This window comes from Pieris rapae, chromosome 6 (assembly GCF_905147795.1).
Source record: "Pieris rapae chromosome 6, ilPieRapa1.1, whole genome shotgun sequence".
Taxonomy (NCBI): domain Eukaryota; kingdom Metazoa; phylum Arthropoda; class Insecta; order Lepidoptera; family Pieridae; genus Pieris; species Pieris rapae.
In genome coordinates, this window is record NC_059514.1 from 5762803 (window position 1) to 5783786 (window position 20984).

The window sequence follows — 20984 nt, forward strand, 5'->3', positions numbered from 1 at the left end:
TTATCACTAGGCACGATTATGAATTTTAAAATATATTATTTTTTGACATTAAAAAGCTATAAGAATTATATCATAAAAGTATTGTGTTGGTATTTTAATAGATGCGATTTACAGATTTAAATTGTAGTTATGAATAAAATTAATTACAATGAGGGATGTTTGCTCATATTTCTGATATTTTTCTAAGCTATATATTCTGATCTTTTAAAGACAACACTTATTCTTTAAATCGAAGTAGCATCGAGGACTTCCACATATTGTTTATCCCTAAATTTGTAGAAAACACATCCTCATACTCTTACTTTCAAGTAAAATCGATTTTGTAATTTTAACCCGCAGGCAGTGACAATATTCCCATATTTGATTTTAGGTCTATTCTATATAAAAATTAGTGGTAAATACTATTTGCTTTATTTAATCTGTGGGTTGTGATTGTCGCTTCTGAATTCTGTGTTGTCGTTGCCTGTCCCTCGACGCCGTCCCTGGACGTGCATGTTTCTAGTTTCAAATTTTAAGGGTTTAAAAAAGCAAAATTAATAGTGATTAAATGAAATTAATTGTGTGACTTGATCCATGTAGGCATGTGATAATGCATAGTGTATAGTTACGGACATGGATGGCATGAGATCGTGCTCAAATTACGAGGCCGGTTTTGACGCGTGTGATCCGTTGGATTCAGTTTTTGAGTGGTCTAGGAGAGGGCCGGCAAAGGTGTTGCGGCGGCGTTGCCGCAGCGAGGGCATCGATCGTTCTCCTTACGAGGATGCAGCGCGCGAGTGCTCGCGCTCTGCAGACTTCGCAAATCGCCATCGCGTCCTTCCTAATAAAAGCCATTTCACTTTAAACAACAGCCACGAACATCGTCAGCACAGATTTACATACGAGTGTTCTTTACCATCTGCTCAAAACGGAGATTTCATAATGGCTCACGATTATAATCGTCATGGGTAACTCTTTCATAACAAATAAATTTACTAACCACAAAATACTACAATTAATTATAAATAACTAAATTAAGAATTGGTTTTAGGTATCAACAAGGAAGATCAAAGTATCATAGATCAAGTCCAACAAGGCCTATAGTAGTGACTACACTCTCTAATTCAAAAGTTGATGACCGTTTACCTAAAGTTGAAGAGCTGTTGGAGAGGGTTGACCATGAAATGATGGATGTTTCATCTAAACAACCGCTAAAATCCATACTCAATAATTCATTGCCAAAATCACCTCCCCATAGTATTTTAAAGAAGCCAAAAGCTAAAATGTATCAGGACAATAAAACTGAAGGGAGAAGGCGACAAAGAGCCTCTAGTGAATCTGACAACTTTTACTGTAGTTTTCATATAAGTTCACCAATGGCTGGCTATGACAGGTGTGATTTTACTCTTATTATTATGTGAAATACTTTTATATGTGAATAATTTTAGGTTATTAACACATGCTATTTTAATTAGATAATAGTAGTTTTGAAAATTATAAGAATGCAATATAGTGTGTATGGTTTAGTAAAAATTGTATTCAGTAATCTTTTCTAGACTAAATTTAGTTAAAAAGATAATTATAGAAGTCTTAAGTAATAGTATGGTAAGTTTTGTTTCACTGTTTCTTAGGGTACCTACTTCTTTATCTTCCTTTAATGTATTTATATAATAATAATCAGATAGAATTGATTTTAGAGGATATAATCTCTCATTACATCTTATATACTGATTTCATTACCAATGATGTAATAAGTGATAAAGCTTAATTAGCTTTTAAAGAAATAGTGAAAAAATAATGTGATTAGTGTCTGTTGAAGTCCATACTTATAGTTATGGTTTATTAGACTATCATTCTGTTTAACATATTGCAAACATTAAGTAATATTGTATTATTTTTCAGTCAATTGTCATACTTAACCAATAATATGAAAAGAGCAAAAGATAACTCAGGAACTGGATACTCGTATGGTTCTGCTGTGGCCGCACTTAGCTCAGTACCTACAAACAAAAGTTTAAATTTTAGCAAAGCTAGCAAGTGCTCCTGCAAGGACCATGTTATAGTAACTCCAAAGGATGATGTGTTCAAAATGCATCTGTTACGGACTACTGCCATTAACAATGATACAGTAGATGATTTATCCCTTGTGCCAACTGTGAGTATCATAGATATAAAAAAATGAATTGATACTTTTATATATGATAAAAAACTATATAATTTGTATAAAAATAATTAAAAATGCCTCCTAACACCTAAACAGATCTTGAAATTAAATCAAAGTTAAATTTAAACTTTGATTTCTTCGAGTTCTTGCCGTTTTATTTATGGTATTTGGTCAATTAGTACAAATGGTTTATACACTGTGTTAAAATCCAGATATGTTTATTTTAACATATATGTATATATAGGTATGGGTACAAAACAAATATAAAAGTATATAAATAAGGAAAATTTAATAAAAATAAAATAAAAATTAATTTATTCATGGAGTTTATGCGTGGTTAACATGTTTTTACTTGAAAATATAATATTTGAATATTATTATACTTATTGTATTTATTTCTTCATGTTTTAAAATGATGCTTGATACTTTGAGAACCATAAACCATTCCAGTAAATTATTTAGCTATTACAGTAATAACTCACTTTTCTAAACACCTGCATATATTAAGGGATAGCTAATATGTTTTTTGTGTGCAAAACAGTTATATAAATGGAAAAAAGTCGAGCAAAATTAGATATTATGTTAAAGTTTTTTCATAAATCTTCACCAACATTGCATGCGAATTAGCTTTCCCATTTGCATGAATGTGATCTGCAATTATGTTGTGAACTAGTGACCTGATTACAGACATTAAGCTTTGTAATAGTTCTATATTTACCCTTTACATAGCCTATACTAGATATTATTTCTTTCTGATTTATCGTTGAATTAAAAGAAGCGTTATAAAATAAAATATTACCAGTGCCTTCGTTATTATATACAGGAAATCTATAAAATCATTGAAGGCTGGTAAGTATTTTTTTTTTGGCAAATATTATATTATGAATATAACATACAAAGATGTGTATGAATACTGACATATATCTTAATTTAAGCAGCGCAATATGTTTTGAATTAGACACCGTATAAGTATTTTACGATTCATATAAAACTTGTTTGTAACTTCACTTTTTCAAATTCAATTCGCATAGAAATCTTGTTCTAACGATTTGCAATTTATAACTTTTGTTTTTAAGTCGATTTGACGGGTTTGCGCGTTCCGGCACGTCCCAGTACGGTTCTCATTACGGAATGGGACGCGTCGTTATAACATACGTTGTGTTTCGATCTTATCAAATAGATAATAGAGACTAAAGTGGGCTAACCGAGATTATACTTCGTACGTAATTATTGCGGAGCGAGATTTTACAGTAATTTATTGTTTACACGCAGGCATGTATGAATTTTCGGAAGGTGGAAGTTTTATTGAGATATTTTCGTTCGAGTGCCGTGTAATAGCGTGTGAATGTTGAAATAGTGGCCGTGAATATATCAGCGGTCTGGAATTAACTATTATTTTTATGTTATTAGTGATGCCGTCGTTGAAGAAGATTTTCTTAAAATTGTGTCATAATGTAAGTTTTATTATTCTTATTGAGTTTTTAAACATTTCAAAACGTAATGAACTGCTATCTCACTTGTCTTTAAGAAATTCAATAAAATACAGGTGATATTGAAATATTAATAAAAATATTGTATTTTAATACTCGAATATAGAAAAAAGCTTAATGAAATTTGTAAAAGATGAAAGTACATTAGTAGCATACATATTTCGATCTTAAGTACTGCAAATCGCCTTCGTAGCTCAGTTATACACTAAGACAAGTTCAATGCATGATAACTATGCAGACATTCTAGTGTTAATTTCTATCACATCGCAAAAATTAGTTCGCAATTAATAAATTATCTAACAGATAATCTGCTATCAGTGCAGTACATACTTAAGTGTGTTGTACTCATGTCTTCAAAAGTCCTTTTAAATTGAATATAAATATCCAATAGAAGTAGGATATTTTTTATAAGCCTCCCAAGCTGATTAAAACATCCCTTAAATGAAAGCCTATATTTCGTTTCATATTTCAACTCAAAACAGATATCGTTTTCAATACAGAAATTATTGTAACTTGATTCAACCTAACTCAATTTGATTTCATTCCCGAAATTAGTAAGTTGATCAGTGATCGCTACAATCATCCCTGAGGTCGTGGTTTCGATCTCCGGCTATGCACTGTTTGGATCTTCTGCTTATATGCGTATTTAGCACCCGTTCGTAGGGTGAAGGAATACAATGTTAGGTAACTGGCATTTAGAGCCAAAAATTTACGGTGTATGTTGGACATAAAACGCTAGTCTACTTGCCTCTTAGAAAAAAGCAAATGGTCAGGAATCATATATATAAATCTGAGGGCAAGAACTAAAAGCTTGTAGCACCACTGGTTTGTTTCTACCATAGCAGTAGGTATTGATCTGTTTGTTTATTAACTATGTATCTAGCTAGTACTTTGCGTGTAGTATTGATATACAATGTTCTGGCCGGGTACTACGGGGCGAGAGAAGTAGGATATGAAAATGTATGCTTAAAGATAATCATATTTTTATGAATACCATAAAAATATGATTATCATGTGTCATACCGCATGGTGCCTAGAAAAGGGTTTTTACACGGATATTAAATTAATTATTTTATTCGGTTTCTATAAAAATATTGTGAATAAAGATTTTTGTTGTTTACTTGTTAAAGAAAAATATAAATAATATTTAAAGTAGCTTACCTTCGCCTTTTATTAGAGTAGCTCAGTGTTAATCACAAATGTTTGGTAAATCACGTTTTTATTTATATGTTCCATTACGCCTGTTCGTTTTCAGCCGATAACACACCTGAAAAGGGGTACCTAAACAGTTGTAAATTTGTAATGAATGCTATATGTCGCTTTTTGAAGAAAAAACTTTCATAATCGGTCCATTAATTAAGGGACTAGGCTACTGCCGCGAATCAAACGAATGACACGAGGGGTACGATTGTTATGTATACGCGTCAGGAGATTAAATATAAAATTAAACATTAAAAAACTCACTATCTAATTTTTAAAAGCATATCATTTTTATTTCAAATTAAACTCACTGCATGTTAAAATAAATATTGTATGATGTTAACAATTAAATGCTGCATAATCCTTTTATATGTATCTTTTTTAAGTTTACGAAGTCGCGTAAACAAAAGATATAAGATGTTAGTAGTTTTTCGCTTATATTTCGAGTAAATTTTTGAAGATAAGCTTATCTAATCTTAATGTAATTGATTATCTATTTACGTCAAAATAGTTTACGACGCTCCATGTTATTGCAGTGATTTTTTGAGAACGAATATGGCGTAGAAATAAAAACATTAACTATGATTGTTTGTTTGACCTTTGTTTTTATACATTATTAAATACCTATTACTAATTGCTTGATTTTCTTGAAAATAACTAACGCGATACAAAGTTTAACATGGAGGCGAATTTGATATGTACATCTTTTAATGTGTAAATGACATGACGTGTTAAATACCAATACACATAAGTGGTTTCCGGAGTGTTATTTAGTGGGTCATAAAGTCTATTTTAGCCCACTAATCGTTTTAGACAATTGGGTGACGAAATTTTATTTAAAAACTCTGCATCGTGTTAGGATTTGTGGCCGCAATACACGGGCGCCATGCCAAGCAAATGAAATGTCAATACAATACAGTGATTCCACTTCGCGAAGGTAGATATATATTATCAGATTAAAATTTCAGTAGAATTTAAAAGTTACGGTAGATTTATAATTTGAATATAGAATGAAAATCGTGATCCGTTAATTGAATGTAAGCCTTGTTGTGTATCAGTTATAATTCTTTTATATTTGTTATTAACCAAATTCTTTGTACAATCCACACAATTTATTTTTACAGTTGTTCTACTGTTATTACGATGAGCTTGTAGCTACGATGCAATAAAACAGTCACGAGCTTAATCGATTGAAGCGCTCGTCTTTAAAATCGTGTGCAGTTTAATTTAGTAAGCTAAGCGCCGCGCGATTGTAATTCTATATGTTTACCGAAATTAAAGTACACTTATATTTTCGTTTTATTCTATTCTTGTGCGTCTCGGATGTTAACCTTGTGTCAAATCCCACGTGGAAGGTGTAGTGAAAACATGTGGATATTGTAGTGATTTTCAAAGCAGGATAACATTTAAAATGATTTCTGTCAAATGAAACGCATGTTACAGTGACTATTTTCATAATTCGATTTGAATGTTCCTTGAATTTTTTTACCTGGCTTATTGACATTCATGCCTTGAAATTTGTGTTGTATTTATATGGCTTTATCAGGATTAAGTGGTGCTTAGCCGGTGTTACAATTTCTTAAAAAATACAAAACAGAGCCTACATTGAAGGTAGTTGGTAAGCTAATTGTACATGATATTTCAATACCTTTGACTTTGATAAATAATTGTTTTATTTAATCTTACGTATATTTTTACGACATCTTATTCTAGTAATTTTACTATTTTGTCCACGTTTTATAAGATTTTAAAGACCAAGTTACTTTGTTTTTGGTATTCCAAAAATGCCCTAGTTCACTCTGGTTGCTAATATATGCTCTCATGTAATAATATTAGACAGTATTAGGTAAATAAGAAGTTTTATGCGTTGCGTATTTCTTATATGCACGTGAGTTGCTCAAGAAAATATAAATCCAGTAAGCTCGTGACATTGTACACGTGGCTTCATAGATTTGAGTTCAGCTTGGTCACATTTATTGTCATTATGCGTTGAATTCAGTTATTAGACTCCGTTGAGATCGTCTAAGTTAAAATTATTTTAGTTCTAACTTTAATAATAAATTTGTCAAGTTTTTTAATATCAATACAAGTAAAATCAAGTTATACAATGTATCTTAATATAAATGAACTTAATGCAGTCCCAAACATACAATCTTATGTAGCTATTGAATGTTTTGTCTTCATCACTATTGGCTCTTTGCAAATAAGACAGAGTATGACAAAATATTTTTTGTTTTTATTATTTCAATATCCTTATTATATATTTACTTCAGCTGTTGTCTATAAAATATGTTTTTTTATGGACAAATCAAAAATAATAATTCCCTAACTTCAATAAAATACAAGGTTGTCGTGTGAATAAATTTGTTTTCTTGTTCATCATAGCGATAAACTTCAAACTTATATTGTATTCTATTTATAAGTGAGTTTATAACTGTATTATAATATACAAGCTATGGTGCAACGAACCGATCAGCGATATTCTTGTTTAGAGACTACCGCGCGTACGTAACGTCTATCTGAAAAATAATTGATACGAAATACAAAAGGAATAATATGTATTTAAATTTCCACGCACTGAATATTTAATGACGTATATCGTGACCTTGTTTCAATGAATTACTGCATAATTTTTGCGTCTTTTTCATATTTTTTTTAATAGCTGCACCCATATATTCTAAATTTCAATTATTTTATAAGGAGGCGAAAACAACAATTATTACTTATATTTTGGAAATAAAATCTGGGTATGAGAATATTGAAGTTGCTGCTTCTTTATGTAAATGTTTCTTATTTAACGTTCTAGACTTAGTAATATCTTATACTTTAATAGCCTAAATTATAAATGAGTTTGGTGAATATATAATATATGTTTTTTTAATAATTAGTAAATCATTCTAGCCACGTCAGGATACTCCAACCAGACCGGCAGTCAGCCCCGCATTACCTGTTAGTTCAGTGACGGCGATACCAGAAAAGAAATTGGTAAAAACCAAGAAAAAATCAAAGACGAAAAAGATGCGATCCAATAGTAAAGTGGACTGTAATATTATTGAAGGGGAGGGTGAAGAGTAAGTTTATTATTACATTTACTAAAATCCTTATGTTCCACTGCTGGTGACTTAAGAGGCTTATCTTAAAATATACAGACCTGCGCAGGCGCATACTAGTTTTGTTTCTGATAAATTTATTGCATTTACTTTAATACCTGATTGTACTAATAATGTTTAGAAGATAATTAATTAGTATGGATATAGTATTTAAACATTCTCAAATACATATTAATACTTCTGAATTCTTTCAAAGTTTACTGAATACGGATATTTATAATATTTTGATTTTTTTAGTTCTCACAGCCGATCGCCTTCCCCGGACCCAATAACTGAATCATGGCGAATGGAGACAGATACAACGAATTTAGAAAAGGTTGAAAAGCCTCAGAGGACTCGGTCGCCTGCTCATATAGAACAAAATTCAGTCACTAAGATCACAAACAAACTTAATGGTACTGTTATGTCGCCGAAGAAAGTATTGTCTAAAGGTAAGGTAAAACAATAGTTTATAATGTGATTACATTTGTAAAGTCCTGTTCTAAAGGCTTTTGAGCAAAGGTATAAGACCTTAAGGGGTTCTGGGTACACTTCTACATTAGTTTGATTAAGAAAAAAGCATAGGTTTTTAGTTTTTTTTTGGCTATTAACCCGAACAACTTGCACTGGGATCGAATCAAGAAACTCCGGATTCTACTCCAACTCTGTTATTAATTAATTGTTTACGCGATAACATAAACCTATTTTTTTCTCCGTCACCTATTCCAAATATTACCTTAAAAATTTGACTCGCGATGTCAAACAATATAGTATATGATAATTCAACCAATGTCAAAAGCACGCTATGAATGCGGAAATAGATGAATCAGTAATTGATGATTCGTTCTTCCGAAATAACGCGTTTAAAAATACCTCTGTTGCTCAATAATGACGTGTTATGATTGATACGTCACGCATTGGCAAATCGCGTGCTTGTAAATTGTATTACCCAGCACGTATATGACAAACGTGCACAATTGAATTGTTAAAAATATAAATAATAAATTCCTGCAGGGATAACTTGAACGGAGATAAGCTACCCAATATTTGAAAAAAAGCGCGATCATACGAAAAGTATGCTAAATATATGAAAAACGGTGTGCTTTAACAACGCTTGAGAGAGCTATTGAATATATATTAAGTTGAGTGATACACGTATAGTTCTCTATTCTAATAAGTGTCTGCAATGTAGAACACCTGTCAAATTGCAAAGTTAGGAAGAAAATATAATTTTGAAGTTCTAGGGAGAGAATCTAATCTATCATTTTTTGCGAGTACACAAGTACCTACCTACCTACGATATAAAAACCTTGTCTTTTAATTGAAAAGTTTTTACTCATTTACTTAGTGACTATACGAACAGTTAAATGTACATTACAGGGATCGTAACCGTGCTTTGTACGTACGCACATGTTTCGTTATGATATATTGACAGTTGACACGCAAAATATAAATAGATATTTCATTGGTAATTTTAGAAGTTTTTTTATAAATTTAATTTATTATTTATTTTTATTTAATCTAAAACAAACTGGGGAAAAACTTATATTACTTTGGTAAAAGCTTAATTTTGAAAATACATTTTAATATACTAGCGACCCGCCCCGGATTCGCACGGGTGCAATGCTGATACTAAATACACTACAGAAAATCTGTGAACGTTGTATATAAAAATGTGGGTTATCCATAAGAGATAGACATATACCATCATGGACTTTTCTGTAGACCTTTTCAATGTGTACAATACTTTGTACATTATTTTGATAAAACTCGTAGGGTTCAGCCTGCGTTTGCAATGTAAGCAGAAAAAATGTAATTATTTACGACATCACATTAGAAACCTCAAACATAACAGTACTTCGCCACTATTTAATGGATGTTATTATACATATGAACCTTCCTCTTGAATCACTCTATCTATTAAAAAAAACCGCATCAAAATCCGTGGCGTAGTTTCAAAGATTTAAGCATACAAAGGGACATAGGGACAGAGAAAGCGACTTTGTTTTATAAGATGTAGTGATTTATGCGTTCGGTTATAAAAGCAAATAAAAATTGGTAATGCCAATTGTTCGATTGATTATTTATTTTACAGAAAAGACAAGCCAAGATACATTCATAACTGCTTTACGTACGACGAATCCTTTCAAACCCACTCGTAAAGGTTAACAATATGGTTATTTCTTATCGTCTAGTTGAAATAGTTAGATTTTATGCTCGATATTATGTAGTTTCCATAGTTTAGTTAGGATAGAAATGTATGCTAATCATTATATCAATTGTTTAACATTTTCTAGAAAGATACAAATGAGTTATATTTGTTCTGTAGCCATGAGATTGAGACACACTTAGTGTGACTCGTACCTGAAAATGTTTTGGACATACGGTAGACGTAGTTAGAATTATCGTTTGTATTAGTTATTTAGGCTATTAGTGTTCTTAAAATGTGAGCAAATTCCCATCGTAGAGCTACGTAGCTCAGTATTCCAGTATTGATAGTATTCTAGCCCATATTTTGAAACATTCGCAACGAGAATGAAGTTTTTTTTTAATTCGGACCATAAACACTAGTCTTTTTAACTGAATAAAACTGTTTATTCTAAATAAGTATTGTGTCACGAATTACTGTTCTGAATTACAGAATCGCCGCTTAATCTAACAGAATCGCTAGGAAATTGTCTTCGACCATCCCTATTTCCAAGAGTGCCACCATACTTAAAGTTCGTAAGCCATGAAGACACAACACCACTCAAAGTGCCGCCAGCGATACAGAAACATCTCAAATGGAAGCTCACGACAATTACGCCTATAGTTGTCAAGAAGACCCTGGTTAATTCTGGATTTAGACTGGTCAAGAGTGAGTGTGATACGGCGGAATGTCCTCAAGAAGGTGCGTGGATTTCTTTAAATATGGGTTCCTGACAAATTAGACGCGTACCCATACTTGGTTTAAATTGGGTCATACAATTATGACATATCGTTTGGCAAAATTTCCTCATGTCTATTAGTTTAAAAAAAAATAATCAGTGGCGCTACAACCTCTTTAGGTCTTATAATTTTTAAATCTGATAGGCAAGTAGGTGATCAGCCTCCAGTGCCTGACACAAGTCGTGGACTTTTTGGGTCTAAGACATGTCGGTTTCCTTACGATGTTTTCCTTCACTGTTCAAGCAAATGTTAAATGCGCACATAGAAACTTCATTGGTGCACAGCCGGGGATCGAACCTACGACCTCTTGTATGAGTGTCGCACGCTGAAGCCACTAGGCCAACAATGCTCTTATTAGTTTATTACTTAACAATAAAAATACAAAAAAAATATTATGTCATAAGTAACTAAAGCATAATCTATAGCAATAATAATTAAATGACCTTGTAAAAACTTGTAATTTCAGAAACGGTGGAGTGGATAGGTATTTGGGGTAAACACATGAAATCCTTAATGTTCAGAGCAATCAAAGACGGCCAGAAGATGAATCATTTTCCTGGCACGTTTCAAATTGGCAGAAAAGACAGATTATGGAGAAATTTACAGAAATTATGCAATAGGTTTGGCACAAATGAATTCGGTATAATGCCTAAGACATATGTGTTGCCTCACGATTTGAAAATACTCAAACACGATTGGGAGAAATATGCAGCTAATAATGAGAGGTGGATTATAAAACCTGTTAGTATGAAGTTTTGTATATTTGTAACTATCATAAGATATATTATATACATATGTTGCCTGTGAAATCGTAGCTCTCAAATAGATATTCTTTTTTGAAATAACTATTTTAAATAGTATTCGCATGATTTTATAGTTAAAATAAATAAATAATTATAAATATACATATAAAAAACATGTCAAAGTTTCCAGACAGAATTTCAGTAGAAAATTGAATTTATTTATTCATAATTTTAAAGATACATTTAGAAAGATACACTGCTTTTAATATTCCTCGTATGTGTTTTAATTCAAGTTATTATAACAATTTTGAAAACTATTGCTTTCTATGGATTTGAAAAAATGTATGTCGGCCTCGAGTGGACAAGAATTCTAAAAACCCAGATCAGTGACACAGATGTACCTGTCCCTTGGCCCATTATTTACATGTTTCATAATTTTCAGCCGGCATCAGCTCGCGGAACTGGAATAAAGGTGGTATCGCGTTGGGCCCAAATACCAAAAAAGCGTCCCGTAGTGGTACAGCGATATGTGTCCAAGCCATATCTAATCAATGGTAGCAAGTTCGATTTACGGTTATACGTCCTTGTAACATCCGTCCATCCATTACGGATATATTTGTATAAGGACGGCCTGGCGAGGTTCGCTTCAGGTGAGGATTTTATTTATGGTGGCGCTAAATTTTCCGCTCTTAATATTTTCGATTTATAGTATTACTAGGCTAGATATTAGCCGTGTGCTTCAGCAAGCAATTTTTTTATTTTTATTTTGGAACATAAGATCACCAAGGTTTCCACGTCATTAAATTCGAACCTGTAGGCATCCCTACTCATCGGCAAAAATCGGTATTCTCATGTTGGAGGTCGCAGGTTTGAACCCTTGTGCAAAAATGGACTTTCCGTCTATGTGCGCATTTAACACTCGCTTGTACAGTGAATAACGCTGCGAGGAAACCGGCTTGCCTATGACTCAAAATCAAGACGACGGCCTGTTTCAGTCCAAAAGGTTGAAAACCTGCTTCTGAGAAAAAAACTAGAAATCATCACGAAATTACCTAACTTTTTTTTAAAGATTACGCCACTGTTTTTTTAAATTTTATTACATAATACAGATATGGTAAAATTAGAGCACGGTACAATCGCAATTATTAAGTTTGAAATTGTATAAGTTTTTATAACACATGTTTTTTTTTCAGTTAAATACAATTCAGAATTAACGTCACTAAATGACAGGTATATGCATTTGACGAACTACTCAATAAACAGATTGTCAAAGAACTATACGCCCAATGAAGACTTTGCCGCGTGTGAGGGACATAAGTGGTGAGTTAAGACAAATTGCACCATTTCTATTGAAATACATAACAAGTCGAAATTCCTGTTGCAAAAAAAAACGCATAAAAAGTCGATTAAAACTTCCTTGTTGATTATTTTTTTTTATTCATCAAATAAAAAAAAGTGTGTGTACTTATGTACACGCGTCAGAAGTTATACTTATTTATTAACAATATATTTTATTTGTAAAATAAATGTTTGTAGAAAAAACGTCACTAACAATAGAAAACCTAAAATCTTGACTATAGCTAACTTCAGTGTCAGTTTTTTGTGTTTACTCTCCTTTTTTTCCTAACGTGCCAAAAGAAGTATAATACATATTAAAAAAAACTACTGTATGAAATGTTTGGGCTATTTCATTTTCATATCTCTTGCTATAAAACTATATATAGCAGCGATTATGTAATAGCAGTTTCATACTTACATATCATAAATCTGTTTGAAGGCGATAAACTCAAAAAGTACCGAACAATCTTTTTTAATGATTTAGATACATAATTTATGAGTTTATGAATTGGGTGGGTTGTAACAATTATATGTGAAGGCGTCGCAATAATTTTGCCAAGTAAGTTCACGACTTCTCAAAACGAACGAACTTGTACTATTTATTGGCTATATGCCTTTCCAAAATCTAGTTTGAAGACCTGCTAAACCATTTTTCATATTGGCATTTGAACCTGGACCACGCTTAAACGGAGGCTGTGACTTGTGACACCTTTTTTAGGACATTACAAACCCTCTTCCAATACTTAAAGACTGACAAGCACGTAGACACAGACGCACTATGGGCGTCCATTAAAGACCTGGTGATCAAGACAATAATATCCGGAGAAGGCAGCATTAGCTCATTGACGAAGGCCAATATTACTTCGAGATACAACTGTTATGAACTATTTGGGATTGATGTTCTGCTTGATGAGGATCTCAAGCCTTGGTTGTTGGAGGTAAAGTATTAAATCAGATATGCTGTTAGACGAAGACAGACATAGACATAACATTTATTACAAACAAAAACACACACAACCACACAAAATAACAATAATAATAAAAAATAAAATCCCTTTCCCCATTCGGTTTGGTATCTGAAGAACAGAATGTTCCGCAGTGCTAGTTGCTAATTGCCAATTGTTAACGTTGTGTGTGACTTGTACGTAGACTTAATTACTTGATGGGTTCTATTTGATTTGATATAAAAATGGTTATTGAACGTAATCTAAAAACTAATGTTCATGTAGAAACATATTTTTCAAAGCTACTTCATTTTTGACCTTTGAAATTTTTTGTTGTTTGATGAGTTTTCAAAATCGATTGACTTATTATTTTTTAACTTCCAGGTGAACATTTCGCCCAGTTTGCACAGCGCATCGCCTTTAGATATTCACGTAAAGGGTCCGCTGGTATCCACAGTGCTCAATATAGCTCAGTTCCAAGTACCTATTAAGACAAATATCGAGATGCTTTCAAAGGATAAACCAAATAGAATGGTATGTGTAATGTGGGAACAAAAAGTCTTGATACTTTAAAAATTTTACCTGCTTTATTGATGCCTTAGGCTCTAATACTTCTCAAGGCCGATAGGTAATCGGCTTTCTGTGATACACATCGTAGATTTTGGAAATTTGTTTGTTTGCATATTTTCCAAACACCATACGTGTTAATTGCGCACATAGAATCAGGTGAGCATCCTGCCCGTTTGCCCCCTGTTCTATAAAAAAAAAGGAAAATTGCAGTGTCATGGGGCCGTTTAAGTATTACGGGAGCACTATAGGGGCTCCTTGATTTTATTTGGTAATTACGTCAACAGTAATTATTTACTTTATTACACATATGAATGAAATGCATTTTCGATGTTTCCTACAATTAATTAATACGTCTGTGCACTATATTTTTGAGAGCTTTTTTTTTTGGAACATAAGATCATCAAGGTATCACTTATTCCACGTCATTAAATTCGAACCTGTAGGCATCCCTACTCATCGGCTTACTTTAACTGACAAGATTAAAAGGGGGTTATAAGTTCCAGTAAATCTCCTGTAATATTTGTCCTCCGTGGTTGGTTTACGTTTACTAGATACAATAATTATTTACCCTTAGGTCGGTCTGCCATATGACAGCAGGTTGTACACAGTATATCTATCAAAGGAAGAAAGAGATAAACACATTATATATACAAACATGGAAGACCGGGATATGGTAAGTTTTTTATTTGTTATATATGAAAACATGGTTTTAACTCTGACAGTGAGTTTTTATGTTAGAGAACATAGGCAAGTGTGTAAGCGTTTTTTTTGTTCTGAACTAATAGTTGGATCTAGTAAACATTTTTATAGACTTTATCCTTAAATTAAAATAATCTTTGAATCGGTAAAACGCTACTAGATAATTAAAAGAATATAACTACTTTTAAAAATGTATGTAAAATTCATTTATAAAAAATTCCAGTACCTTCGAGACATTCTCTCAACTTTGACACCGGACGACGTCCGTCATCTCATACAAGCCGAAGACGAGTTAACGCAAAGCGGGGATATGGAGCGTGTGTTCCCAAACAGAAACACTCACAAGTACCTAGGGTTCCTAGCTGGACCTAGGTATTACAACCGGCTATTTGACGCCTGGGAGTCGCGGTATGGAGATAGGAGGGATTCGGGTGAGCATTTTTTAAAACTTTTAATAAAAATTAAAGCAGTTGCCTAGATGACTTTTGTAAATAACGCTGAGATCCATATTCTTATTGGATTCAGATACTAAACGCTGTCAAATGTCAATCTTCTAGAAAAAAACGTATGAGTACTTATGTACACGCGTTAGAAGTTATATTTCTTTGGCGTAACAAAATAAAAATCTTTTCATTTTAATTTGTAGAAAAAACAACGTAACAATAGAAAAACTAAAATGTTGACTATAGCTAACTTCAGGGTGTCGGTTTTTAGTGACGCGTGTCCGCGCGCATGGTAAAATTTTTTTATATTCTTTTTAAGATTAACGTTCTTGAATACCGGCATAAGTCTTCGAATGATAAATTGATGTGAATAGAGGTATTTAAATTTTACGAGTCAAAGTCATTTAATTAATATTAACAGCCTACAAAACACATTTCAGGCATCGAACTCCTCCGTAACCTGTGCGACATAGGTTATCACCTAGAAGTACCTCCAGTGCCTCTAAAGGTAAGCTCAAAGTCACCAGCAATCACAGCACTCACAGTATTCACAATATTTGCAGCATTTGCAGCACTTTTCGCATCATCAGCACTAATACACGGGTTGAAATGTATGCACGCGATCCTCGCTTTTGTGTCCTCAAAGGTTTTACGTCGGTGATTGTATTTGCATTTTTCTAGTTGCCATGGTAACCTGAATAATTTTCTGCTTATTCAAAACTTATGTTTATGACCACTTATCATACTCTAAATAGAGCCTCTCAATGTTAATTTATATAAATAAAATCGCAAATGTGAAATGCAAATATAACACCGTTATAATTTGAGTATTTTTTATGTATGGTACCTCGTATAATATACTTTGCGGCAGAGCTCGACCCACATTTTTGACTGTATTCACATAGCTTGCTTTATATAAATATGGACTTATCAGTTTACTTCTGTAATTTATTTTATGTATTGCTTTAATATATATTGGTTTGGTCTCAATATTTGCTAATCATTTAAAAAATAATAGGTTTAGGTGTTCAAATGAAAAATCATACAGCTATTTTCTAGTGTTATTTAATACGATCCGAATGTTTTTAATTGTTTACCAGTTTGACTATTTTCCGATTTTTTTATAGTTTGTATTTCGATTTGCAATCATTCGACAAAATATCAATAAGGACGGATATATTTCATTTATTTTTTTTCCATATAATATATTTAATAAAATGTGACCCTAGCACGAGTCGCTATCGTTAATAAATTAAAAATAAATTGACATACATAGTGGGGCTGTCCGAGTATTGCGCAAGTAGATTTACTGCAAGTTATCCCCATCTCCATTCATCTTATCAACAAAAGAAAGCAACGCTTAATAATGGTGCATAAGAGTATTAATTTTTTGTAGGAATAGTTGAAAAAGCATAGACAAAGTGTGGGTAATATTTGTAACAAAGTAAATAATTACTGTTGACGTACGCATACGTTATACTTGAACGGCCCCTAATATCTTATGAATTTTTTTATATTTTTTTTTTTAAATTGTACTAAACAACAAATCCCATTTGGGTGAGTACTATAATTGGCTGGCATTTTTGCTATACTAAGAAATTTATATATTATTATTAACATTATATTTGACAACCCCTTCAATTTTACTGCATTTAATTTGTGAAGCGTCAACGTCTATAGAAATAACGATAGTGACTCGTTCTTAACCTTATATATGAATTTTGATTATGACTATCAGGGCAAAGTGAGCAGTGTCCTTAGGCGGACATACTTGAGTTGTAAACGCGTGGCTCACAGTAAGTCCGTAGACTGGAACCGGCTAAGGGTTTGGGCCAGACTTAGTGAGCGGCATACTGTCCACCCGACAGAGTCTAGCATAGACAATAGACATAGACGTGGGTTTTATGGCTAGAGTTCTAGTGTTATCTACGCTATTGTAGTAATGGTCGAATGTTTTATTTGGCATTAAGTTGCTTGATTATTGACGAAAGGACTATTCAGATATTTTTTGAATATTTTTGTATGACATGTTTTGTTGTAAGCTTCTGTTAATATTTTTTATTTGATTCAGATAATAACCATATGACAAAGAATATGTTTGATAAATATTGTTAGACATATTATGAGCAAAAAAACGAGTCTATATGTGGTAATAAATTGTTGTATTTCATTTGTCAAGAGCAATTTTAAGTGGGATAATTGTTTTTAACATGCCCGTATATAAGTAACTTGGTGAAAAATAAAACATTTACGTGTGGTTATAACTGATAGGTATTGTGTTTTCAAGGATTTAGGTTTTTTTCTGTGCTAGGAATGTTTTTCTTCGCATGATAACATGTTATTTAAATATTGTGTAACTGTCCGTTTTAGTATTTTGTCGCTAAAAGATAGTTCAGCGATAACTTTAAACCGTCTATTTGTGATATTGTAGTTATATTGTGTAAAATGTTAAAATATAGCAACTTTCTTCAACAAAACAAATTAATAGATTAGTAAAATAATATTGTTAGTCTTAAATGTCTAGATTATTTTAAAAGTGAAGTATTATAGAACTATATTAAAAGTATTTTCATTATACACTGTAGATGATATATACTGAAGAATAGTAGGTAAATATTGTAGTCGCTAAATTGTTGTGATTGTTTTTAGTCAGCCAGATTTTGGGAGATAGACAAAATATGTGAAATTACTCTTTTGTTATCTGCATCGTCATTCGAAGGTAATATATGTTAGAAATGTTTCCGACGACCAAATGTTTTTTTTATATATTATGTATAGTTTTTGTTATCCTATGTATATGTATTTAATGTGTGTGTGTTTTTAAACGCTACACCGCTGATATACTAGTGTAGGTAACCATTTGTATACAGTTTCATTATCACCAACATTTTCCATTGGATTCAAATTTTTCAGTAGAACCATTATATGGTAGTTTTTTATACCTAGACTTGTTTTTTTTGGAACTCCTTTATTTCAAGAAAAATAAAGATATAAAATATATGATGTTTTACTTTCAGCCAGAAATTTTTATTATTCCTATATATTGTGTGCTTATTATAACTGCTTGCAAATCACCTATGCTTTCTTTGAACAAACACAGGGTAACAATGCATTAGTGTTAAGTGCAGATCACAGTACTTTATTGAAATCCATTATCTTCATTGCAGACACCACCATGATTGCATCTTAAAATTTTAGTTTTAATATAATTTTAGCTACATTTCATCATTCCCCATTGCACAGCACCCTAGAACATATTACACTAAAATAGTATCAAATAGAATTTGCATTCTCCCAGAGAATGATGTTCATTACAATAGTTTTCACCATTTTGCCGAATGTCGCTTTAAAAACCTTTGACTGTCTCGAAAATAGTTTTATATGAAATAATGATATTCTTAATATATTTTCAATTTCATTATTTTTTTGATACTATATAACAAAAAAAAAACTTATTAAAAATAAATATATTTTGAGTAAAAAGCAGTCTCAGTGTTGTTAAGGCGGTAGTGAAGCGATAAGTAACGGTGCCCCCCCCCCTTCCCGTCCCCCCCCTTGCGCCTGGCCCCGTGTTGTAGTGGCCGGCGGCTGAGCTGAGCGCGTTGGATTGCAGAATGATGTCGATGCGCCGTCTCCCGCGCCCTCCGAGCGGCCTTCAGTTCCGTCCGTTCCATCGGGGCGCGGCTCCGCAGCAATGCTCCCGTCAGTGTCCTCGACCACAGTTCCGGCAGTCCCCGCAGTTCCGGCGGTCTGTTCAGTTCCGTCGGCGTCAGTTCCGGCGCGCACCAGTTCGCCCGTCACCCGGCCTTGCGGCGACTCACTCGCCCCCCGCGCCCCGCCCGCACTCGAGCCGCGAGCCTAGCCCCCCCCACATCGATCTCAACATGAACAAGTGCCACATAGACAACGCCAGCGAGGAGTTGAAACAATACTAATACTGTTCTCCTGTACGCGTTTGTAAATTCAAGTTACTTGACCATACAAACCAATGATCATAGCCATTTTGTAGCACAAATCCTTTCTAATTTGACAGGTTTCAAATTGATTTGTTTAATTTCATTAGTCACTACTGATATTTACACATTGTTAGAATTATATATTACTTTAATTTTACATTTTATAGTTTACATAGTACTGACATGTGACAGGAATGGAATTAAACGGTGTCGACTTTCCGCAATTGCACTTTTATAGTTTTATTAAAAACTAACGAAAAATTTCATAATTCCTAGGAATACATTAATTTTGGTTTGTTTGGTCGATCACACTCTATAGTTAAACTTTGCTTGAAACATACAATCTAAATGTCGATAATTTACTAATAATACATAGGATATACAGTTTCTAAAAAAAGATAAGATAATAAAAATGTTGTCTGATATGTTGACTATTGTATATTTTTGGACTAGAATACACGACGAATTTAAGACTATATTTTAAAATAAAACTCGATAATTACTTGGTCTTGAGTTCTAGTTCAAGTTAGCTAAGAGCTTATAAAATGTTTGTTGTGAAAAAATACCCTGTTCAATAATTGACATTCCTGAGTACAAACTGAAAATTCATTGTTACGAGACAAAATTTAAGCTAAATGCGATTTAAAATGTAAAAAACGCAAAATAAAATCACTGAGTTTTGACATTTTGTAAATTGGAATGTCGATAGATTCATCAAATCAATTTTCATTACCTACAAAATAATAATCCAAAACTACTAAACATGTCACAGGGCTATGATAAGTTGACTGAGTTATTTGTAGTAGTTATTATTTTTAAATCGCCCTAGTCATGGAAATGAACAATATTAATGTATTTATATATATACTTATACTGGTTTCCTCTGAAATGCAACGATTTGGGGGTAAAAAATAGCAACGAAAATTGATTTGATCTAATAACATTGTGTTCAAGATACACTTAGTGTTGCTAGTGTAGTTTGTTTTAAGGAGAAACGTCGGAGTATATACGTATGAAATTCTGAAGAAATTAATTACTAAACTATTACTTAATTTTAAATGGATTTCATATAAAATATTTTTGGAAAAAAAAACTTCTGGGTAAGTAAGCAAGAACCTGGCAGTCAAATAAAACTCGCATTTATCGTGCTTGCAATATTCAAATTATCACGAATTATAATTTCGGCTGCCAGTTACTTACTATTTTTTTTAGTGTTAAACTTGTATTGTTAATAAATTTCGTCTCTTACACATCTTTAACTTCGTTTTGTAGTTATGACATTCCTACATTTCTGTGGCATTTGTTTGGTTACATTTACCATTTGATTAAAGTTGAACAAAATAACCATTGATCTGGTTAAGAAAATTATCTAAGTGTCTTGTCTAATTTTGGTCTGATTTTATGAAATTATATGAAAGTGGAAACGAAAAATATATTGTTT

At 32.5% G+C, this 20984-nt stretch overlaps 1 protein-coding gene and 1 long non-coding RNA gene across 4 annotated transcripts; one reads left to right on the plus strand and one right to left on the minus strand.

Moving 5' to 3' along the window:
* Positions 1-431: 431 nt before the first annotated feature.
* On the plus strand, positions 432-20974 carry LOC110992482 (tubulin monoglutamylase TTLL4). Of its 3 annotated transcripts, none has more exons than XM_022258326.2 (15): positions 432-947; positions 1031-1372; positions 1882-2134; positions 7735-7904; positions 8181-8374; positions 10564-10812; positions 11317-11591; positions 12036-12243; positions 12787-12913; positions 13650-13869; positions 14260-14409; positions 15020-15118; positions 15368-15575; positions 16028-16095; positions 17326-18584. In XM_022258326.2, exons 1-15 carry the CDS (start codon positions 613-615, stop codon positions 17497-17499), a joined length of 3072 nt encoding a protein of 1023 aa, XP_022114018.2. In that variant the 5' UTR covers positions 432-612; the 3' UTR covers positions 17500-18584. The 3 variants fall into 3 exon arrangements, with proteins under 3 accessions (XP_022114018.2, XP_022114015.2, XP_022114017.2); XM_022258323.2 differs by lacking the exon at positions 17326-18584 and adding an exon at positions 19166-20974 and having other exon boundaries at positions 433-947; XM_022258325.2 differs by lacking the exon at positions 17326-18584 and adding an exon at positions 19201-20974 and having other exon boundaries at positions 433-947.
* Positions 1927-5647, minus strand: LOC110992484. The gene is made up of 3 exons (XR_002600162.2): positions 5145-5647; positions 4795-4900; positions 1927-1979 (listed from the first exon to the last, which is right to left on the minus strand). It is a non-coding gene; the product is annotated as an uncharacterized LOC110992484 (long non-coding RNA).
* Positions 20975-20984: the final 10 nt, after the last annotated feature.